At 33.1% G+C, this 24,644-nt stretch overlaps 2 protein-coding genes across 2 annotated transcripts in view; one reads left to right on the forward strand and one right to left on the reverse strand.

Moving 5' to 3' along the window:
• The window catches only part of LOC145303770 (ankyrin repeat and FYVE domain-containing protein 1), a 20,140-nt gene extending 439 nt beyond the window's left edge, over positions 1-19,701 (forward strand). The window contains exons 2-27 of the mRNA XM_080145377.1: positions 170-308; positions 700-767; positions 1,182-1,221; positions 1,619-1,702; positions 2,461-2,560; positions 2,825-2,940; positions 3,331-3,473; positions 3,852-4,399; positions 4,515-4,600; positions 5,315-5,606; positions 6,472-6,569; positions 7,414-7,512; positions 7,922-8,016; positions 8,508-8,612; positions 12,119-12,319; positions 13,081-13,166; positions 13,382-13,511; positions 13,990-14,125; positions 14,356-14,425; positions 14,855-14,941; positions 15,257-15,334; positions 15,643-15,789; positions 16,164-16,244; positions 16,515-16,584; positions 16,872-16,958; positions 17,629-19,701. Of these exons, the coding sequence (XP_080001503.1) occupies positions 170-308; positions 700-767; positions 1,182-1,221; positions 1,619-1,702; positions 2,461-2,560; positions 2,825-2,940; positions 3,331-3,473; positions 3,852-4,399; positions 4,515-4,600; positions 5,315-5,606; positions 6,472-6,569; positions 7,414-7,512; positions 7,922-8,016; positions 8,508-8,612; positions 12,119-12,319; positions 13,081-13,166; positions 13,382-13,511; positions 13,990-14,125; positions 14,356-14,425; positions 14,855-14,941; positions 15,257-15,334; positions 15,643-15,789; positions 16,164-16,244; positions 16,515-16,584; positions 16,872-16,958; positions 17,629-17,779 (3,337 nt within the window). The 3' untranslated portion in view covers positions 17,780-19,701. The remainder of the gene's footprint in view (positions 1-169; positions 309-699; positions 768-1,181; positions 1,222-1,618; positions 1,703-2,460; positions 2,561-2,824; positions 2,941-3,330; positions 3,474-3,851; positions 4,400-4,514; positions 4,601-5,314; positions 5,607-6,471; positions 6,570-7,413; positions 7,513-7,921; positions 8,017-8,507; positions 8,613-12,118; positions 12,320-13,080; positions 13,167-13,381; positions 13,512-13,989; positions 14,126-14,355; positions 14,426-14,854; positions 14,942-15,256; positions 15,335-15,642; positions 15,790-16,163; positions 16,245-16,514; positions 16,585-16,871; positions 16,959-17,628) is intronic.
• The window catches only part of LOC145303771 (protein-lysine N-methyltransferase SMYD4-like), a 112,361-nt gene that overhangs the window by 50,049 nt on the left and 37,668 nt on the right, over positions 1-24,644 (reverse strand). The window lies entirely within an intron of this gene.

The following is a 24,644-nucleotide window of genomic DNA, read 5'->3' on the forward strand; positions in this document are numbered from 1 at the left end:
AAGAACTATAAACAAAAAAATTTTTAAAGTTAACATACCTAAATTTTTATCGTTCTACTACTGTTTTTTACTTATAACACATAACCTTTACGGATTTTACCAGAGCCTACCCCTCTCTTTGAAAGAAAATATTAGAATTTTCAAGAAAAAAAATCGTCTGATTATTTAGGTCTGAGTATGTGAAAGTGCAACAGAAATGTTCCCAACTAGAAAAAGAAAATGCTCTGTTGGCGGCACAAACTGGACAACAGGGAAAAGATTCTTTTGTGTGTCGCCTCCTTGCAACTGTTTCATCCTTGTATAACCAGGTAGGTACTTGTTTGTTTGTAACTGCACGACATTTATGCACATTAATGCACACGACAATGAATAAGAGTTTGATTATGGAACAAAGCATTCCCTCTTCTTATGAAACATGTAATGGTTTATTAGGAATGTTTTATAAACTGATAAATCAAGTATTATTATTTTTATGGGTAGCGCAGCAATAGAATGCTTTAAACTGCATATCTGATATAGTTTTATACAAATTAAAACACCCATTAACAAAAATAGGATTCAGTTAATCTACGTAACAAAGGCAAATGACCAGAAGAAAGGTCAGTCTTACAGACGGACGGATGGATACACGGACATACATTAGTAAGTTATGAAGAAGCCTCGCAATTATGATGAAAATACAGCAATTATTTTTTTCAGGCTCTATACAGTGATTTAACAATAAATTCAGAATCCTCCAAACTTTTTGCACACAAGTTCATACTCAGGTAATGGTATTTTTCTTCTTTACAATTCTTATGACGATAGTCGATATGGCATGTCTTCCATGAATCTTTTATATTAAGTACTTGTTAACATTTAAACAGCATTTCTAAATATTTTTAACTTAAATATTCTATCTAAAGATTAAATATTTGTTAGTTTGAATTTAACAAAGTATGTAACGACAATTGCATCTTGTTATTTACACCTTTATTACAAAGCAGAACAATGTCTGAAAGATCTGGATGTTTGTGTCCAAGCCACAGAAATTATTTAACTAATGTTTTGTGAGAAGTCAAACATCACTCACCCACCCCGCTAAGGAATTTTAAAGGTTGAATTTTTGTTTTTACAATGGTCCCTGTAGGATAGATAAAAAATTAAAACATTGTAGAAATAATAAATATTCTAATTTTCAGCTGTCGAAGCGAATCATGGGGCGTGGACAGTTTATCACAGGTTAGTTATCTTATATTAAAATTAATAATTAACTTTTTGATTGCAAATGATGTTGTCATCCTTGTTTATTTACTGCTGAAGTAGATTACAATCCATGGATAATGATATATAATTTAAATTGAAATTAACAGAAAGGTTGTAAGTTAAGAAAAAGAATACCAGATAACTGATCGTTACTGATTTGGGTAGATTTTTTTATAGAGTAGATTCGCTATTGATTGATTTTCCATAAAATGACTAAAAATAATATAGATCTAAATCTGTCTAAACAATCCATACAATTGACAAATTTGTACTATTAAATAGGTACATTATTTATTTAAATAGCATAATTTTAGTGATTTTTAGAGCTGTATTAAGGAGTATTTACGAAACAACTAATACGTTTTTAAATCAGGTGGAGAGTTTAGACTGGCGCCATCTTGGGGAGAAAATAAGTCTAGCACTCCTCAGTTGGGTTTACACAGATCAAATTGTTTTCAGGAAATCAAACATTACATAATATGCAGAGATAGAAGAGACAATGGGCTTTTTTTCGCTAGTCCTCAAAGTTTTATAATGTTTTCTTATTCGTTGCTTTAACAACTTTTGGGACTTTAGTGAATTTGGTTGATTTAATAGTTGAGTGTTCATCAAACGTTTCAACAACTAATCTTGCACTACAGAAGGGGTAATTTTGTGTAACAGCAATGGGGATGTACATTAGTTTGTCGGCCATTGTCTTATCCCTTTAGATCCCTGCATAATATTTGTACTTAAGGGATAGTTTTATAAAGTATATTTACCCTTAATAGGTACCTCAGAGTAGTGTACGTTTCTGTAAAGTATAATTGTTATTGGTTGGTTGTTAAGATATTCAAAAGAAATTAACTTTAACCACGTGGTATTTGAGAAACACAAAATTACCTAGTGAATTGAAAATTCTAAATTGAATGTAAAAGTGGCTATTTCAGAAAAAGGAAAAGGGGAAGTTGCATGAAATTCGTTTAAACTTGAATTTAGTGAAACGCTTATTTTTTCCTGTTCAGTGGTTCAAACTACATTTATAGGGCATATTTTTTAAAGAATTTAAATTTTTACCACGTAGTTTTTAAAATATCAAGACTTTTAGGATTTAATACTGCAAGTACACAAACTTGTTAAATGCACTTCATGCAACTATCCCTTTAGTGGTAGATATTCAATATTGAAACAACAACAAAAAACATGTTTATTTTACAATAATGTTTGATATGCTGTAGTGAGGGGGATAAGTTTACACTAGAGTTGATGGATGCTGCCAGCCAGTTCAAATTAACTCAACTTATGGAACTCTGTGAACAAAACCTTGTCTCTTCAGGTAAAGTCATATTTCATGATTTTTTTTGACAAAACAATGTCAGAAAGATCAACAGTCATATTGCCAACTTCAATAAGCCAGACGGATACACTACCGAACATCAACAAATGTATGTAACAGCACTTAAAATAATGAAGAACATTTCCTATTATTTGACACAGTATACTTAACATGGACCTGCTTTATAGAGGCGGACCAAAATATTAATAAGCTATACAATATTATTATATTATGTTATCATTCTTATTGTTATTATTATTTTAGTTAGTGTATCCAATTGTATCACTTTCTTTGCTACTGCCGACAAGATCAACGCTGAAAAACTAAAAGATCACTGTTCACAGCTTATTTATGCCAACTGGGATAAATTTTCATTTGAGGTTAGTAGGATTTAAACTTTTCACAATGATAAATAACAAGGAACCTTGTAATTAAAGAGCAAACAGCTTCCATGAGAATTGTGGGTCAGCGTAATAACATAGAATACACTAAGCTGTACACGAATCTTACCAATTTAAGACTGACCAAAGAATTCTCGCATCATATCTCCGTGTGCATATGAATCCTTACTTCAGAGAATCAGGATTTTGTTATTTGTGTCTGGTTTGGGAAGGGAATAGGGTTTTAATTAATTTAATCACAATGGAAGAGAGTGGATGATCCTACGGATTCTCTCCGCGATTTTTTTTCTCCGGAATGAAATTGAAATTAGTTGATGATATACATCAATTTTACCTACAATACATTGGTTCTTATAATACTTTGCTCAGGATTTTGTGGATCTTTCTGCAGAACTAGTTTATGGAATGTTGTTAAAACAAGCTGCTTACCCTCTGCACGCTGCCATTGAACTGAAGAGAGAGGATGTCGTCTTTCTGTACCTTATAGAATTCAATTCACAGCTAGGAATAAAGTAAGTTAGAATTTTAAAAATTATCAATTCTTCAGAAAGGAAGGGAGGTTTTTTATATTATCCTAAGATCAAGAAATGAAAAATTAAAGCAATTTTTGAATTAAGCGGAAAACCTGAATATTAAAATTTTAAGTATAAATCTTTTAAAGAGTAGATTTTCATTCCCCAGATTTGTATAAACTAGACTTTAAATGATAACAAATATAGGTCAAACGCTTGTAGGAACTTTTCCTAATTTATTTCAAAGTCTATACAATCTTTCCTTTGTTATGAGATATAAATATTCATGTAATTTATTAAAATCCTAATAGGCTGCTTTTTAATTATTTGGTGCAATATTCCTTTTTTGTAAATGGCTATGTAAATAATGTTGTCTAGAATGAACGAATTAAATGAGAATGGAAGACTACCTCTCGACCTGGCTTTATCAACAGAACAAATGAGTATTGCCGCCAGTTTGGTTGATCACAAGGTAAACTTGAATCAGCTGGACAAAAATGGACGGTCATCCCTGCATCTGGCAATCCTGCGGGCTGATCCACAGGCCTGCCATTTCCTTCTCGAACACGGAGCACAGGTTAATCTACCAGAAACTGACAGTCTCAACACTCCCCTCCACTTGATTGCGCAAGCCAACAACATCAATCTTACGGATGTTGCATCAGCTGTTTTGAAGCGCAATGGTGACCTCAATTGTCAAAACCGGTTTGGAGAAACACCTCTGCATGTTTGCATCAAGTGTAACAACAGAGAGGTGTTTGATTTACTGCTGGAGGCTAAATGTAACCTGGAATTATTCAATATGGATGGTAAACCAGCTCTGTGGTATGCTTTGCTTGGAGAAGATGTAAATTCTGGTGATGATAGCCTTGCTTTCAAATTAGTTCAAGCCGGAGCTGATGTTAACAGTCATTGTAACTCTTTAGGTGAGATTGCCTTCCTAATTTTCAATGGCTAGTGTGGATAGGGAAGGGTTTAGTTATTGATTTTTATTTTAAAAAGACTCTCTTTTAGGTGATTCTTGATATAATCGATTTTTAGGAGATACCCTGTTACATGGTATGGCCAGTGGAGGGAGGGAAGAGGCCTGCTTGTTTTTACTTTCATCTGGAGCTAATGTAAATAAGGTAAACTTCTTTAAATACCACTAGCGGCTACGCCCCTAGAAGCCTCTAGGGGCACTGGTAGGAGGGTGAAAAGTCGACCTCATCCCATTTTAAATTTGAGTTTCAAAAGAGTTAAAAATATTTTTTGGGGGGAAGGGGGGTGAAGAAACCCTCTTCAAAAATAGTTTAAAACCTTCCCAGGACCTATAAGAAGCTTCACTGTAAAGGAAAAACAATTTCGGTTCAGCAGTTTGCGAGATCCTTCGGGACAGACAAAAAACGCTTACTACTTTATATAATAGGATTATTATCTTTGCTGATGTATGAACTTGGCTTCTTATTTTCTTCAAGAGTATTTAGGATCTACTCCTTATCGTTTCTTTGTATTTAAAAAAAAAATTGTATATGTTTCTAGCTGCTCATGAATGTTGTTTAAAGATGACTAAGCATTGAAGCAGTATGATAATATTTCCCGTATCTCTTCGAAATTGATTAATATCCAGTGGATTAGAACTGCTTCTCATCCATACGAAAAAAATATGTCTAGCATCGTATTATATCCAGCTTTCTACGAATATAAAAATGTACAATCATAAGATTAAAACCAGTTTTTTTAGCCGGTGCCTTCGGCTCCTCGGGGCTAAAAATACTAGTTTTAATTTCATAATTGTACATTCTATATCAGCGGAAAGCCGTTTATAATACGATGCGAGAAATAACTATTCCTTTGCATAGGTGAACAGAAAAGGAGAAAGTGTATTACACGGGGCCGCTGTCTCCGGGTTGGCTACGTTAACCACCGCTCTTTTGGTGGCTGGTGCCGACTCTAACATACAAACAGCTCCATTAGAAAATGGAGTCTGGAGACAAACACCCCTCCATTTGGCTCTGGTTAATAAACAGGACGCAGTGGTGGGCTGTCTGTTGGAATTTAGCCAGCCGTCAGAAGGACTTTCCACGGTTATTTTGGATCTTAACCTAAAAAATTCTGAAGATGAAACTGCTCTGGCTGTTGCTTTACACACAGGTTGTAGACCTATTTATTCATTCCATTTACTAAAGTTATATCTAAACGTTTATTGATTTTTTGTAATCCATGAGACTAGGAAGTGTTTAGTTATTTGGCATAAAGTGTTAACCTCTCAATGAATTATTGAAAAATCATTAAAGGGAGGGGGCGGTAGTGACACTTTTTGAAACCAAAACTAAAAGTCAGAGGAACTCAATTAAGTGAGGAGTTACAGATCTGAGATTTGGCATGACAGTTGCTTTAAAGAGGTACAATATGGAACTGTTAAGAAACGGCGGCGGAACCGCCACTCCAGTTGAATTTTTTTTCCTTTTTTCGCTAAATTAGACTATTTTTAATCATCTGAAATAAACTTTTTTTTATAGTAGGTATATTTTTATTGAAAAAAAAAGTTTACCTCAGATGATTGGCGAGAAACGTAAAAAACAATTTCGGCGGGAGCTGCGGTTCCGTTGCTGTTTCTTCACAGTTTCATATTGTACCTCTTTAGAGCAACTGGTATGCCAAATATCAGAGCTGTATCTCTTTATTTAGTTGAGTTCCTCTGACTTTTAGTTTTAGTTTCAAAAAGTGTCACTTCCGCCCCTCCCTTAATAACCCCTTAAAGAAAAAAATGTTAAAATATAATCTTAAATTATTCTATTGAATTCTTGATATAACAAGGCTTTATTTTTAAAAATGTATTATGAATTTTATGAGAAAGATGTTTTTTTATGCAAAAGGCGTTGAGATGACCCAAAAAAAATATTTGTTTTCAATACTAAAAAAACATTTGAATAGGTATTTATCAAAAATTTAATATTTTTTGCTGTTAATGTTCATGACCTGACCATCAATTTTCAAATTTTAAAAACACTTTCAGGTTATGGGCACCTAGCAGATCAGATGATAGAATCAGGAGCTGATGTTAATATTACAGATGCTGGGGGCTATACTCTGCTTCATAAAGCTATCAACAAGGTAGATATATACTAGGATATATAAGTTGGAAGGAATTTTAATGTTAGAGGGAGATTTGAAATCTGCATCAAATTTTAAGGATTTTTTTTTATAAAATTCGTTTTTTGTATAAATATTTATCTAAAAGCGGAAATACAATTTAAGTTCATAAATTTTGACCAATAGGATAGATGGATTAGAAACTACCTGCGCTCTAATTGGTTGAAAGATGTGCGACACTTAAGCTTCTCCTATCAGAGCGGAGATAATTCTCAATCCACCAATCACAGATGTCAAAATTAATTAACTTAAATTGTATTATACAAAAAACGAATTTAATAAAAAAAATCCTTAAAATTTGATGCAGATTTCAAATCTCCATCTAACATTAAAATTCTTTCCAGCTTATATATCTTAATATATACATAGACGTTGAATTTATTTCAACAATATATGTTGGTTTTCATCTTGATTTTAAACGGATTTATTACAACTTATTTTTGATAAAACTTTAAATAACAGTGGGGTGTTTTTTCCTATGCTATACCCCTCTGTGGGTTAGCCTAATCCTGCCGGACTTATGCTTGCAGGAGTACCCAACCTAGTACCCAATAAAATCTAACCCGACCTAAAAGTAATAAATAAACAAACGAAAAATTGAACCACCTATCCTTTAATTTCAATTTACTTAAAAAATAAGATAGTTGGTTTTAAGTACTGAATTGGGTAGTAGAGAAATTCATCGCAAAAATTAAACCGATTCGAATGCCAAGCTGAAAGACATGAAAATTAAAATAGATTCATATTTTCAACCTAAATATGCAAAATTTATGATAATAAATATTAATAGTGTCCTTATCTTCAGGGAAACATAAATGGAGCAGTATTTTTATTACAACACGGAGCTGATATTAATATAAGATCACCTGAAGGTAGAACACCGTTGGAGATGGCTATCAGAGAGGTAATTGCAAATTGTTTTGGTTATTTTCCAACAAATTCTTGCTAAAAAAACAACAACCTATAAATCAATTTCTAAAGTGTAATATTAATAAAAAAGTAAAGAGAAAATTTTTTAAAAAGGCACTTGCCTTTTGTCTTATTTAGAATTTTTTACATGTTATTCTAAATTTTTTTCTAATTTTTTTGTTTGTTTTTGCCCCTTTTCCATAATCCTCCCCCCCCCCCCCCCCCCATTTTAGATTTTGATTTGTGTTTATTATGATTCTATTTAGTTTCTAAAGTAGTTATTTTATATTACTGAATATAATAATGATCATTTTTTAATTAGGAAACATAATCCTTTTTTATCATCTCGGCGTGATATGACCGTTTTTGGTCTTATTTAGTTTTCAAAAATCTTTATATATCAGGGCCTTGATGGTGTGGTAGAGAAATTATGCTTGGCTGGTGCAGATACATTGGCGTCTAGCACTGGAGAACCTCCTCTGTGGATTGCTTTAAATCTAGGAAATTAAATTTACATATTTCTCATTACTCTCAAACAAATACAAATAATGGATAACGAATAGTTGGTTGTTGCGAGAGATTTTCGCATGCCCTAATATAATAATTTCTCCTAGTTGGCTATTACTACAAAACCCCTTAGTATATTTTTTCTCAGAATATTTATTTGCCATTTAATTATGAGCTGTGACAATGAATGAACTTACAAGATAAATTTGGTATAGTCCCTTTCGTGACAATGCCTCTTAAGGGCGTTTCATTGTATTTTCACAGTAGCTTTTCTCCTATTTCTAGCCACTGCTGTGGGCTATAACCCTGCCGGGCCAATTGCCTAACCCTGCGGACGGACAATCACCTAACCTAAAATAACCTTTCAAAGGCGACTGTGAAAATACGACAATACGCCCCTTAAGAGGTGTTGTCACGAAAGATACAACAACCGATATTCTTAGGAATAAAATAATAAATTGAAAATGTGAATATAATTTGAGCAGAGTTTGGAGGACTTGATACAGCCAGCATCCTGGTGAGACATGGGGTTGATACTGACACCTGGTCCACAGGTCCGGATGATTGTCAACAAACATTATTACACAGGTAGATATTAGGGTTGGGCCGGATATCCGGTGTTGGATTGATATCCGACGGGATATCTGGCATTTGAAATCAGCCTGACATTCAGTAGCGGATATCCGACAAAAAAAAGTATCTGGCCCAATACTATCTAGTAAATATATATAAACCAGCTTATTTGTCTAAAGCTTTGCTAGATTTTTGAGGGGTGGAAAATAAGGTTGAATTTAATGATGTTTGAAACTGTTTTATAATTAGTTTGTTAAAACAAAGTTATTATAAAAAACACAATAAATATATACAGGGTGACCACTGTGTACTATATGTACTTTATGTACTATATAGTCAAAATTTTGTACTATATGGTACTATATGACAAACTAGGTACTATATGTACTATATGAGTTAAAATTTTGGTACTATATGAAATTTTTTTAATATTATTTTAAAACTTATTACCAACCAAAGTATTATAATGTTGTTTGTAATATTACAATGTACTTTCAGCTCTAATACATTCTAATATTGAGAGTAGTGATTTGGGTATGTAAAGTAAAATTATAAGCTTTGAAATATGCAATAACTCTTAAAATCACCTTGATCATATATTTTTTTGCTTCAATCATTTTTATTATGTCTTATAAGATATAAAACTCTTTTTGTTCTTCATATTTTTATGATTGCTGAAGCGGCTAAATACATAGGCTAAAATTTTAATTAGTGCTTTTCCTATATATTGCTAGATGACCAAGTTAGGTTAAGTAAAGAATGCCCTGCTGGGTTAGGGTAGGACCTTGGAGGTGTATGTATAGTAGACCTACTCAAAATCCAAAAAAAATTGGCGCACTATTTTAACCCATTTCTTTTATGATATAATGACAATTGACACCAAAACAAGTGTTCTGGTAGCTTTTTTCATCAATATGTCAATTTGATTTTCATAAAAAAAGAATTTTTGTTATGGCATTATACACCTTCCTGAGTTTGCTTTGAGGAGTAGGATCTACTGCAGTTCACGGTAAAATATTGCTGGTAAGCAATATTTCCAAAAATCTATGAATTTTAAAAGCTGCTAGCTGCCAAACGGCTAAATGTTCAGATCATATCCGCACACCATTTTAAGCGGCCTACGAAGGCCTACAATTAATCTGGAATAGCCAAGATCCAATAATGCACAGGGAAAGCTTCACTGAAGAAAAAACGCGTAAAATAGGTCTTTTTCGCGCATTTCTCAGCACTGCGAGATAATTATGCATTATTGATTTATGGCTAATTCCAGAATATTTGTAGGCCTTCTTATGCCGCTTAAAACAGTGTGCGGACATGATCTGTACGTTTATCCGTTTGGCAGCTAGCTATTTATAGATTTTTGGAAATATTGCTTTCCAGCAATATTTTACCATGAACTGCGGTAGATCCGAAGAGTATATTAAAAAATTTAAAAAAAACGATTTTTAAAGATTTGATCATAGAAAGGGCTATCCTCAAAAGACTGACAATTTTGGATTTTGAGTTATTTAAGGATAACTTTTCAAGGGTCAATATTTTTATAAACCATTTTTTGATTCTTAATCTATTCTTCAGGAAGGTAAATAAAGCCATACTTTGAAAGAAGAAAAAATTTTCTCCTCCAGAGGGAACCCTTCCTTTTTTTTATGAAAATCAAAACTGACATATTGCTAAACAAAAGCAACCAGAACACTTTTTTGAGTATCAATAGTCATTATATCATGAAAGGAACTGGTTGGAACAGCACGCCCATTTAATTATAAAAAAAATTGGTAATTCTGAGTCGGTAAAATGTCTAGGTTTAGATCCTCACTGTAAATTTTAATTAATACCTTTATGTGCGACATCTTTAAAGGGAGTGTGGACATAAAAATTTCTCATCTGATTATCAAATCTTAACATTTTCTAAGCACATTTCACTACACTGATCAACCAAAAACGTCCTATTAACACCCACTGTCTACAAAGGGTTGAATCTCAGAGGTTATTTAAAATAATAATATCCTTTTTTATTGTGTTGGACAATAAATAACCCACTTTGGAGAATTAGTTTACACTTTTATCAGACTGTTTATAATTAAATATTGCACCTTTATTATTTACAAATTTTTAATTAAAGGTGGGCCATCTAAAGTTACTTTGATACTAATAAAAAAACCTGTTTCTTGCTTTGTTATTTTATTTGGTATTCAATAAAAGATATTGCTTATTTTATCAATTTCTAAGTAACTATACATTGGTTTAAAGCAAGGATTGTGTTAAAAGTCAGCTTAACTGTTGTGAAAAATAGGGAACTATGTCAAAATTAGTGTTAGCTATAGAAGGAAAAAAAGACAAGTAACCGCACATTTATATAGTCCGGAAATTTTTCCCCAATCTTGGACATAATTTGATAATCTGATGAGAAATTTTCTCGTTCACAGTCCCTTTAATTACGCAATAAATGTCTATTTTTAGGACTTATTTGAAAAAAGTCTTCTAGTGTTCGGTTCTTCCACCAATTAAAAAAATTGTTTAATGCTCCCTCATCATTTCACAAAAACCTTATTATTTCATTTAAAAAAGTCCTCAGTTTTAAGAAAAACTATTTTTGTTTAAAATTACTAGGAATATCCCATTTTTTGGGTGAAATTTCTTTTTTTTTTGGGGGGGGGGGATTGTTAAGGGGGATTTCCTATCCCTTTTATTTGTTTTTTTTCTCTGCGGCTTCGCCCCACACTGTGCTTAAAGCCACCACATGAACAGTACAAATATTCTCTGAAGAGTAGAGCCCAATTGGTTCAGCAATTACTTTTTACTTACAAGAAAAAATTTAGTGGGGGATATCATTTTCTTTTTTTTTGTTGAGGTGGTTAGGATTTACCAACCCCACAAAAATTGCTTAAAACCACTATATGACCAGTATGTATATTCCCTGGTGAGTAGTGCCCATTCAGTTCAGCAGTTACCAAATTCTTAATCTTCAGACGGACAGACATCAAGCTTCTTTGTATTATAGACTAGCAGCTAAGTACCTAGATTCTAGGACATCCCAGGACATAATTCTGAAAATTAAATAGCCCAAAACCTACATACGACCTCAGTGAAGCTTACCTAAAATTGCTAACCCAATTGTTCAGTAGTTAATGAGATCTTAAGCTTCAGACAAAAAACCCTTACTACTTTATTTAATAAGATATATAGGTACTATTTTTTAATATTTGGTACTATATGGTATTACTACATAATTAGTTAAAATTTTGGTACTATATGGTACTATATTAGTTTAAATTTTGTGTACTATATGGTACTATATGAAAATTTTTATGTACTATATATTTGTAAATTTTGAGTGGTCACTCTGTATATACATATATAATACTAGAGCCGAACTTATAGATTATAGAACTTATAGATTAAAGATTAAATTTTCTTTGATTAAAGGCCACTTCTGAACTTAATGACAGACGACTATAGTCAAGTTAGGCAAAAGTTTATTCTGTATGCCCACATTTAGTAGAAATAATAAAATTTAATTTTAGAGCCATTGATGAGAACTTGGAAGAAGTAGCCTGCTTCTTGATAAGATCCGGGTGTGACCTGAACGCCTGCAGACGTCCCGGCCTCAATGGTGAGGGTGGGGAGGAGGCGTATGATGGCCTTGGACCCCTGCATCTAGCTGCTCAGTGGGGACAAGAGAATGTTGTCACATGTCTGATTGAGCACAATGCTGATATAAACAGGTATGAATTGTTAAATTCATACTGGTTAGAACAGTTTACTTTAACTAAGGGGGGGGGGGGGCGAAAGTGACACTTTTTGAAACCAAAACTAAAAGTCAAAGGAACTCAACTAAAAAAAGAGTTACAGGTCTGACATTTTGCATGGCAGTTGCTTTATAGGGGTACAATATGGAACTGTGAAAAAACGGCGGCGCAACCGCCGAAAACCGCATAGAAAAGGCAATAAAAATTTCGGTGGGAAACGGCGGTTTCGGCGGTTGCGCCGCCGTGTTTTCACAGTTCCATATTGTACCCCTATAAAGCAACTGCCATGCAAAATCTCAGACCTGTAACTCTTTTTTTAGTTGAGTTCCTTTGTTGACTTTTAGTTTTGGTTACCAAGAGTGTCACTTTCGCCCCCCGCCCCCCCCTTTGTTTTATAGCAAAGCTACTCTATAATTAACTTTTTTATGTCTCTCCGTAACGATATTGGGCAATTGTGATTTTCTCGGATGTTCTTAAAAACATAAGATACTCTTTACCAAAGAATCTACTTTAGAAAGGTTATAATATTTGATAATGTTTAAAATTTGCATGTTTTTTCTTTCTTTGAATTTTTTATGACCACTGAGCATCAGCTATATATCAATTTATCCGTTTGTCCATTAACTACTTATTGATGATGTCCTTGTTTATGACGATAGCTGTCCATGTTATTGGCCCTTTAAATTTATTTGTTTCATATTTAACTATAATTCATCTAGAATAATTTTACCATTTAGACAAGACTCTGAGAAGAAAACAGTGCTTCACCATGCTATTGAGAATGGACATAATGGAATTATCAACATGCTTCTTGGTTGTCCAGGTAAAATAGATAGATAGTAGGATAGATATCTAGATAGATAGTATTATCATAGTTTGATAGCTTCAATATGCGTTAGAGATTAATGGAAAGTAAACAATTTGTCTCAAAAGTAATTATTTCTGTCAAACGGAAAAGTTGCTTGTGAAAGAGTTTCATTCAAATAATAGATTACCCCTTTTTCCTTGTTTTATATCGTATATCCACTTAAATCACAGGTATAAACCTTGGGCTGCGAGACAAAGCTGGACTGAGTCCGTTTGCATGTGCAATGACCTTCAAGAACAACACAGCCGCCAGAGTCATCCTGGAGCTGGAACCTGGAGCTGCTGAACAGCCCGATGCCAGGTATAAATTATTTCAATAATTGCAGCTGCTATTTTATAAGGATCTGTCCTTTTTTATGTTACATGTATTTACATGATAATAGTTGCTAGACCCTTAGAAGCCTCAAGATGCACTACAGGTTTTTTTTGGTGGGGGAATGGGGTTAAAGTCCATCCACCCTCCCATTTTATTTATATTTTTAAAGAAAAATAATTTTTTTTGGGGGGGAGGGCTTTTTTTAAGGTCGACTTCTCTTAGTAGGTTGGTGGTACTCATCCCCAAATTGTTATAAACCTTCCAATCATCTGTGAAAAGTTAAAATATAAAGAAGAACCTTATCGGTTCAGCGGTTTGCGAGATCCTTCGGTACTTACAGACAATTATTTTGTTACTTTCATATTAGGATATACATAGGTTTTCATCACAATCCAGAACTGGTTTGCATTTTGCTGCATTTTATCTGATAGAACTATAAAATAGAAATCATTGTATTTTGCAGGGGCAAGAATTTCCTGCACACAGCTATACTGAAGGGAGACCTAGAATCCTTACTTTTTCTAATCTCCATCAATGTTAATGTACATTCCAAAACTACAGACGCCAACAAACTTGCTCCGGTGCTGTTAGCAATTCAGGTTAGGGGATATTACCTAATTTTAATAAGATATAAATTATTAACACCTTTAGTATGACGCATTGTTTAGTATGACAACAAAATGAATAGGTATAGTATGCTCTGGTCGAAAATAATATGATTTTCAAGTATTGATTATTAAAAACGAAACAAGAAAATTTTTTTGAAATCATTAATATTTAAATTAAATACCCCACGTGGAACTATCCCTTCAACTTTATATTTTTTCAGGGTGGAAATGAGATGATTGTCCGGAACCTTTTGCTGGCAGGAGCCAGCCTCCAGGAAAGAACCTTGTCAGGTAATGATTCCACTTAAATCAATCTCAAATCTTATCGTAAAAAATATTAAGCATTTTATGTCTAATAAGGATCCAACCTCTGAACCAATTTGGTTCTCTTCTACAGTAAAGCTTCTTATATTTATGTCTAGAGAAACTTTATAAATATTCTGGGAGAGAGTAGCTCTATTTTCTACCCTCTAAAGAGAAATCGCCCCTGGAAAAAAATCCACCCATCTATAAAAAAAATTCTTTTTGAAAAATCCCATCTTCTCCAAGTGCCCTTAGAGTCCCTTGGGTGGAGAGGCCGCTAGTATTAGAAATATTAGTATATCAGGCTTTATACTGACTAGTCTGATTATACTAGTAAACGTGCATCTTTCTATAGCTCCAAGTCAGTTTCGTAAATACTTGGATTTTTTCTGCTATTTTTCTATGAATATTTGTCAGGTCAAACTGGTCTCCATTTGGCGGCTGAACGAGACTTCCCTGAGATAGCCAGTGTTCTAATAAACAATGGAATTGATTTTACCGCAGGTGATAATAGTTTTATCATGGCTCTAAATTCGACTAATTTCCACTAAATACTACCTGGTTCCTTTCCTACCTAAATATGTTCTCATGATTACTAGACAATATGGCACGAATAGAAGAAAATTGTTCTATCAGAACAGAAAAAAATAAAAAGTAGAAATATTTAAGGTCTACTGACAGATAGGCTTACAGATGTACAGATTTACTGAAATTTAAAAAGATTAAAAATAAGATGTGAAATTAGAAATGGAAATTTGATTGCAATTTAATTTTGCATTATAGATCCATAGACAGAAAGATGAATTCATTATATTTAAGTTGATGAGGATGGTAACAATGCCCTTCATGTAGCAGTTAGAAATGGTAATATCAACACAATAAGAGTTCTTCTCTCAGGTCTAATATACAAATCCAGTGAATTATTTAGGTAAATCCTTTCAAATTCAACATTACAATTTTTTGTGTATTTACATATGCACATTTAACATATCAACTATGCGTCTTTTTTTGACGATTTTGGAACACTTTGCTGATGTGGTAACCTAAATTGGTAATGTTCATTGTTTACTAATGTATGTAATCAAACTAATTCATCGAAGCAAAGAAAAAATATCTTCAAAAACTGAAACTTTTTGACTTAAAATAATATGTGTTTAATTATTGTAAATATCGTGGGATTTGTATTCCATAAATCCACCAATCAGAATCAAGAATCGACGCAGAGGCAGCCAATGGCAAGGGCCGCTCACCATTCCACGTGTTGGCCAAATTTACGGACACAAACACGCGGGAAATATTCTCAACTTTCCTGGAGTTTATGCCGGAATACCCACTGGATAAACCGGATACCGAAGGAATAATTAAAATCTTGTCATAATTAAACCTCAAGATTAATTTAATTTGTTTTCTTTTTTAAGTGTGCTTATTTCTTTTATATGTAAGTACATGTCCTGCATTACAATGCTGACTGATCAACGGTCCATAACAGTTATGGAGTAGATGCTTCTTAGTCCTTTAGTAATTTTATCGACAAATACCAGTAAGGTAACGCACTTTTTTTATGATAATAATAAAGACTTACAGACATTATTAGCAGATGCAAAATTATTACACACTAATTGTTATTTATATGTTATAGCAGAGTAAACCAAATTTCTCCCACAGGACAGACGGACAGGTGGAGGCATAGAGTAGCTTCTTTAAAAATGACAAGATTTTGGTTGTAAAGGAAACACTCCACTGCTGTTAGCCTATATCAAGGGAAATGTCGAGCTGTGCGAAGCGCTCGTAAACAATGGAGCTATACTAGGGATGTTCAAACAATTTTATTATTAGAATGTAAATTAAAATTGAGGGGTAATTATTGAAGAGAAATCAAGGTATAAAGTATACTTAAAAACATTCCAGAAAGCCTAAATGGCATATAAATGTTCCTACAAACAGAAAATCACAAAAACAATAATTCATAAATTTAGTTAGTTATATAATCATCTTTAAAATTCTTTCTTTAAATCTGTATATTTGAGGATTTTTAAGTTTCTTTTAGAGAACTTATGAAATGAATTGAACATGATGTTAGGCACTATGAATAAGAATATGGTTAATATCTTTAATCATCCAGTTGCTACAAGACAGCTGCTGTTCAAGTAAGTTTTAAGAAATTTGCTTGATTTTGTCACAATCTAAAATATCACATTAAAATCTTTTACAATTGTATTTGGTAGCGCAGCTATTCTTTAAATGCTCATGTCATATATTGAGCTAAGTGCAATTTCTTTCGCAAAAAAATAGAAAATTATCTTAGCTCAAACTTTTTTGCCAGTTAAAAGATTGTGGAAAGTTTTTTCTATTCTAACACATTAGGCTACTAGTCAATAATGATAAGTTAAGTTTGAAATAATAGGACGATTCTTTCTCTACATTACATGTTTAGGTTACTTGACATGTTATCATCGGAGCCCCGGTGGGGTGAGGGTGATTTCTGTGAAGAATGTCAGGCTAAATTTGGACTCACCACAAGGCAAGGATAATGCGATAAGCAAAAAGGCCAACTGCGGGGATACTCAGTTCAGAATATAACATAACCTTAAAAAAACTACCAACAAGCCAATACTTTAGATTTCTCTCTGGGGTTCTGTGCTCAACTAGACACTTTGAGGGAAACCGCCGTAATAACAAATAATAAAATGTCAAAGGGGTTAAGCAAAAAAGTAGAATTGCAACTGAGTAACAACTTCCTTATATATGTTTCTTATTTTCCTTGTTTTAGGACATAGTCATTTCCTAAAGTTTCATTACATTTAATCGGGGTCTAAATGAATTATGCAGCCTTCCATAGGTAATTTTCTGAGAGATCTTGAGGGATAAGTCAAAGTACGTATTGATTTACAATAGATGATTAACAAAATTACCCCTTCTTTAGATTAAATTTATTTATTAAAAAGCTGGCCACTTCTACTTTGTACCTACCAATCAACCAAGATTTGATTCAGGACCTTAAAGTTTTTTGATCCAGTGAGTTTAATAGCGTGTGCAGTGCACCTGTGTAATTTACAGTTCAATGTTCCCTCTCTTCCTGAATATCTACATCTTTAGTTCATCTATGGATAATTCGCGCAAAAGCTAAACCTAAGTTATAGATTTGAGTATTAAGTTTCTCAATTTACTTATCCATTTATCCCTGTCACTAGAAAACACCATTGTCGGCACTGTGGCCGTCTCTTGTGCGGAAAGTGTAGCGCCAAAGAGATGCCCATTATCAAATATAACCTCAACAAGCAAGTCCGCGTGTGTGAAGCTTGCGCTGATCTCCTCACTCTTGGAGTTGCGGCGGGAATTTAGTTAATTTTTGCGCGGCATTTTAGGCATTTTGCGCATTTCATATTATTTTTTACTTTTTATTTATTCAAGCCAAATGACTGTTTTTTGTACCTTTAATTAAATAACAAATATGTATTAAAATTTTATTCCAAATATTTTTTGATCTGATTTCAAAAGAAAAAATCATGAATCATTTTAATTAGAATATTCTATTCATGTTCATTTATCTTCTCGTATTCATTTGAATCCGGTGGATAGGAACCGGTTCTCATGAATACGAAAAAACTATGTCTAGCATCGTATTATATCCAGTTTTCTACAAATATAGAAATGTACAATCATAAGATTAAAACTAGTTTTTTTAGCCGGCACCACGGGGCTAAAAAAACTAAAAAAATCTTATAATTGTACATTCTATATCCGCGGAAAGCCGTTTATAATACGATACGAGAAATAACTATTATAAAACCAGTGATTTATACAGAAAGTTATGTGATTTTTACACAATACATAAGAACTTTTTATTTATTGAATAGTTAATATTCAAATGAATAGCTATTATAGTAGGCAATCCGTCCCTAGGATAAAAACATTACGGTATAGTCCCTTTCGTGACAACGCCTCTTATGGGGAGTTTCGTCGTATATTAACTATGGTTTTTGATAGTTTATCTTAGGTTAGGTGATTGTCCCGCAGGGTTATGCAATTGTCCTCGCAAGGTTAGAGCCCCCGCAGAAAAGCTACTGTGAAAGTACGAAGAAACTACCATTAAGACGCGTTGTGACGAAAGAGACTATTTCCAAACATATAAATGAAACGTTGAACGTCTTTTCTAGATAGCATGGTACTCTATTGTCTACTCTACTAATTAAATAGGTACTGTTTTTAAATAATAAACAAGCTAGAAAAATTATTATTGTATTAAAGAATCTAAAAATGTATTTATATTGACCAATTGTGATTGAAATTATAATTATGTATTATTTTTATATTTATTAATAGATGAAATTGTGATTTTAGAAAAAAAGAAGATAGGTATATTAAATAAAAGTATGAATATGATATATATTTGAATCTTAGTGTATAAAAATCCAAACTTTTATCTGTTATTTTTCAAATTGTTTTCCCCTGATTATCTTCTAAACATACTCATTATTCATCCTCTTACTGTTGTGTTTGTATTTACATTTTGTGGTGTGCACACATTTCCGTGGTTGATAGTGTTCCAAAAATAATGGTATACGGGTTACAACCACCTAGATGGCCACCCCCTAAAGCATCAAATATATGTGTTAAAAGTAAAAAAAGTGATACACCAATTAGATTTAAGAGGCAGTTTAAAAAATGGCGCGCTTTGGGCGTAAACCTAATGATTCAGGGACTCCGGACACAAAAAATACACCCCCCGATTTGGATTTAACGGGGGGGGGGGGGTGTTAAAACATTGTGGCTGCCACTGTCCAAATCTGCCAATAAAAAATACACAGCAAAATTGGAAGACAAGAGGTCTACTATGGCAAGAATGAAAATTTTGCTAAAACATTCATTCGCAATGCTGATTGCCATTGCTGATGTGAAATATTTTGTTGCGGAGATGAAACACCCCATTTTTGGTAGCTCTGTATTATAATGACTTTGATGACAATACAGTTTCCGCAACTCAAACGCTAACAAATCGCCATGGGTTGTTATTCAATACAGCAAAAATATAAACGTAGCAGGGTTATTTTGACGTCCCATATATGATATTTCAACATAAAAAAAAATTTTAAATTTCTCCTTATTATCATCAAATCTTAACATTTATACCTAATTGAAATTGTGTAAAATTGTCTATTTACTAAGTATAAAAGATATTATTTACTTGTTACTGTACTACATTTGTACAAAATTATTTTAATGGGTATATGTTGAAAGAAAGTAATAAAAATTAATTTATTATTCATTTTTTCGTTGTTGAGTATGAGATATCTTAAAGAGTAGCAAATCACTTCTGAATTTTGCCCATTTAAAAATAGAGGGGGGGAGGGGAGGTTCTCTAAAGAGCTGCTGTAATAAGCGTGCAGAGGGGTGACACAAATATTTATAAGGGGTGACCAAAGGACGAAACATGGGGGGGGGGGGGGGAGGGAGCTTATTCATTGTTAAAAATGAGGATGGGGGAAAAGGGTAATGGTGGAGAAATAATTTGGTTTTGTGTACGCTTCAAGGGGGAATTATTAAGTTGATGCTAAAGTTTCTCCCACCCACAAAAATGTTAGGTAATTCATAATTTTTTTAGGTTGATCTTTTTATGGAGAAAAATTGCAATGAGTTTTTGCTTAAAAAAATAATTTTTTTTTAAAGTTAGGGATCTGCTACCGCATATCTTATTGTTGACAAATCGCATCTCAACCATCCTATTTTTAACAGTCCGCGGTCTATATTGGTAAGTAAGTCATTTCTTAGTAGCACAGAACTTGAATTTTAGCAACATACTAATGCAAAAAATTGATACTCTAATGTTGCAAAAATTATGTTTAAAATTCATTTGTCTAATAGTTGAAGTGGTTATGGGGGGAGAATGGGTGACACATTAAAGTGACTTCTACTCACGAATAAAGGGACAGGGGTATGCAAGATTTATAATCTTCCCTTCAATTTAAACCTAAAAAAAAATTAATAATAACCTTAAAACCTAAAAAAAAACATTTATAAAGCTTCCCTGTAAAGTACAATCTATTCGGACCAGCATTTTCACATATGATCAGCTTCCAACAAAAAAAAGCTTAATGTTTTACATTATAGAATATGTGACAGTTTTACCTATCTCTTTCTTCCTGTGTCAAGGGGAACAAAACCAAAAAAATGGGGGGGGGGGGTTGAAAAGGCAGCGGTTAGGTTGCACAAAGGACACCTGCGGGGATATTTACACTTGAATAAACTATTATGTGGATATATTACCAGGAGCGCAGCTACTCTCCATTTATCATCGAATTTCTCACGAATATTATAATAAAATTAATAAAATCTTATAATTTTTCATTTTTATATTTGTGGAAAGTAGTCTATAATACGATGCGATAAATAACTATTATAAACATAGGATTTATATAAATGAGAAAACGACGTATCAAACATATATCAGCCATGCCATATAGACGACATTAACTTTTAAAATTACATATTGACAAAATGCTACTAGTTTCGATAGGGACTAATTGTATTAAAACAGTGAGCTTGCTAAGATATGCTGCCCTGCTAATCAACATATTTGTTCTAGTTTTTTTGTTGAAAATATTAAAATAACTTTTGTAATCCTAATATTACATTCCTTCAATTAGGGATAGACATAGGACGATAAAAATATCTCCTTATTTATTCATATACTAGCGGCTTCTCCCCTAGCCTCTAGGGGCTTTGCCCCAAGAGGTTTGATCAAACCAATTATTCGTATTTTAGATTTATAAGAAAAAAATTTAGAAAATTTTCTTTCGGGGGGGGGGGGTAGTCGACCCCACAATTTTAGTTTTAAAAAAAATTGGGGTGGGGGAAGGGGATTTTTCATTTTTTTTTTTTTGGGGGGGGGGGTTTGGGGTGTCCCACCGCTTAAGAAAATAGTTATGAACCTTCCCGTGACCTATGAGAAGCTACCCTGTAAAGGAGAACCCGATCGGTTCAGCCGTTAGCGAGATCCTTCGCTACAAACAAACAGACAGACAAACAAACATCGTTCTACTTTGTATTATAGATGTGTAACATGGATGACACAAATGTTTTAAATGAATGTACGGACTGTCTGGTAACGATTTTAGAGTTGCTACGCTTCCTAAATCGCACCTAACTGTTAAAGGAATAGTCTTGTAAAGTTTGATTTTTAAAGGACAATTCTAACATGCCTAACTAAACGAAAAGAGATAATCGTTACGGACGGTTGGACCGACCCTAATTATAGAAAAGCTTCGTTTAAAAGTAAAGCTGCTCTGCAAATCAGTCAGAAAAAGAACATTGCTAAAAATATTGTGACAATGCATTTGATATTCAACTATATCTTTAGGTAAAAGAATAGTTGGGGCATGAGCAGGGCGGGGACTCGATTTTGTATTGGGTCTTTGAAATCAGCTAAAAGCGTCGGAATTATAAACACAGCCGAGTCACTTTAAGAGAACAGAAAGCAATATGGTAGCAAACCACTTGGACCAGGTGGTTGTCTAAATTATTCATCTATATTCATTTCTAGAAGTCTAAAACGGACGGACCAATCATATTTATAGAAAAGCTTTTTTCAAAACTTTGGCTAGTATAATCCCTATATAAAAGTAACAGGATGTCTATGTGTCTTTCTGTGTGTGTGTAGCACAGGATCTTGCTAACCGCTGGACTGATAAATTGATTCTCCTTTACAGAAAAGGTTTATAACTTAAGATAAAAGTGGCCATTGCTAACATAATATTGAAAAAAATTGAATTTTAAAGGACAGCCTTATCTTATTTTGTCCTTTTATGAGCAAACCTTCCTCTCAAAGATAATATTAATATTGATGATCTAATAAAAAGACTGTCCACTTAATTTTTTAAAGCAAACTTTCAACATTTTTCAATTTAATGAAAATACATCTAAAAATGAAGTTAAATTCAATTTTGAAAGGACTACAAAACAAAGGACATAGAAAACTTTATAAACGAATTGTTTTTGGTACTTAGCTAACAAAACTGCCATTAATATTATTTATCTTTACTGAAGATTGTGTATAACACGGTACGATACATAATTTTTCAAAATTGCTTAGAATATAGAACCGATTATAATCCAACGAATATTAATTGGGTTTGAAACCAAAATGGTAAAACTTATATATTACACCATAGCTTTTACGGTATATTGTATTTGATTGAGTAATAAAAAAAAGTCATCTGACATTAAAATGTTTAAAACTACAGCCCTTTCATAAATGACGACGGGATATTTGTTAAGAATAAATTTCAAGTGCTAGATGGGGGGGGGGGGGGGCAGCTCTTTGGGTTTGTGGGGAAATAGCATCAATCATCACAAGAAAAAAAAGATGAGGGGAGGGAATAATAGAGAAAGGGGGGTGTTGAAGAATAATATGGTTTGCTACTCAGGAAGGAAGGAGACATTAGTCTGCATTTTATACTGGTATCCGAAGTTTCATAATTTACGTTTTTTTATACGCTATTTTTTTTATAAAATTTTTATTTATTGGGCTAAACTAACAGTATCTAAACTTTTCAACAAATAATTGAAATGAACTGTTTATCATCATTGGGGATGTACATAAAATTATTGTCCATTGTCTTATTCTTATCCCTTAATATCCCTGATTGGGGCTGCTACTGGAATATAATACATTTTAAGGGATAAATTACTAAACGCCATTAAATTATAAATCGCGACATAAATGATTCATTGTGTATGTAACTAAAGCAAATACCGATATACAAACAATCAATTCTTTTTTTATTTAATTGCAGTAATGTATTTTGGGATGAGGATATTTTTTCTTAATCTTTTGATGGGATGTACCTGACATAGCAGCAGAAGGAACTATTTTTAACTTGGAAAATAGATAAAAATTTATAAGGTGTTCATTCATTTCCACATTCTAAGAAATCCACATACTGAATTGGATTCTTAAAAAAATTAGGGTCACTTAGTGAGGCAAAATTATTTTTGTGAAAAATCCTCCAAAATTGCATAAAAAATCTTCGAAATTTAAATAAAATCATAAAAGGGTTATTAACATAAGATTTTATTTAATTTTTGTAGATTTTTATGTGATTTTAGAGGATTTTTCACAAAAAAAAATAATTTTGACTCACTAAGTGACCCTAATGTTTTTTAAAGAATCCACCTCTGTTTCGCAAATAAATATGCATTGCATACCTTGCCAAATACCACGCACGGACAAGGATGCTGTTCATGAAACTTTAACTGTAGCAAACAAAGATAACTGAAAGAAGCCAATCTCTCCTTTTCTGGAGTATCAGGATAAGTAACAGACAACCAACTCTTAGATTGCACCACCCGAGTCTGGAAACTCCTTACTGTTCATGATGTTGAGTTGCACCTGTTTTATCTCAAGGCATCCCCCCTACTATAACTATTAATGTCGCGCATCGAACATAGCAGAAGTACGAACAATTATTAACGTCCCTTTTTATGACGTGTTATTGAGCCGATTAGTGTGTAAGTTGGGGTGTTGGATGAGAAATGAAGCGGAAGTACAGTTTGTGCTGTTGTAATAATATGCTAAAAAAAGAAAGTTGATTTTGTAGCCCAAACTATTTCTATCATAACCCTCTGAAAGTCACTTGAAAAGAAAAATTGGTATGTTGTTTGCCATACAATGTAGGGAAAAGATGTATACATATAATTTTAGCAATTGATTTATAAAAAAAATTTAAGGGGGGGGCATTTTTTCTACGGGCGATTTCTTCTGGGAAGGTGGTGATAACCTCCCTCAAAAATGTTAAAAATCTTCCCAGGTCCTATGAGAAGCTACCCTGTCAAGGAGAACCCGATCGGTGGTTAGCGAGATCCTTTGGTACAGACAGACAAACACGCAGACATAGTCCCTTTTCCTTTATTATTATAAGGATGACTAAATGCAGTTTCAAAAAAACACCTTTTGTGTTGGTTTATATTCATTGTTACCATTATTATTTGTATGACCCTGTAATCAATTCAGATCATTGCTACGCGGTTTTGAGTCCCTGCATTGAGTAATAACAAGAATGATGATGTCCACAAGAGCTGCACCCAATCATCCAGGGGCTCTATATTCAAAAGAGTAAGAACGAGCAGAAAATATCTTAAAACCAATCCAAGGGTCAAATATAAAAATGAAACGGCCTAAAATCATTATGCGAAGTTTCCCTGAAAAGAA

This window comes from Acartia tonsa, chromosome 13 (genome assembly GCF_053477335.1).
Source record: "Acartia tonsa isolate MP-2025a chromosome 13, ASM5347733v1, whole genome shotgun sequence".
Lineage (NCBI taxonomy): Eukaryota > Metazoa > Arthropoda > Copepoda > Calanoida > Acartiidae > Acartia > Acartia tonsa.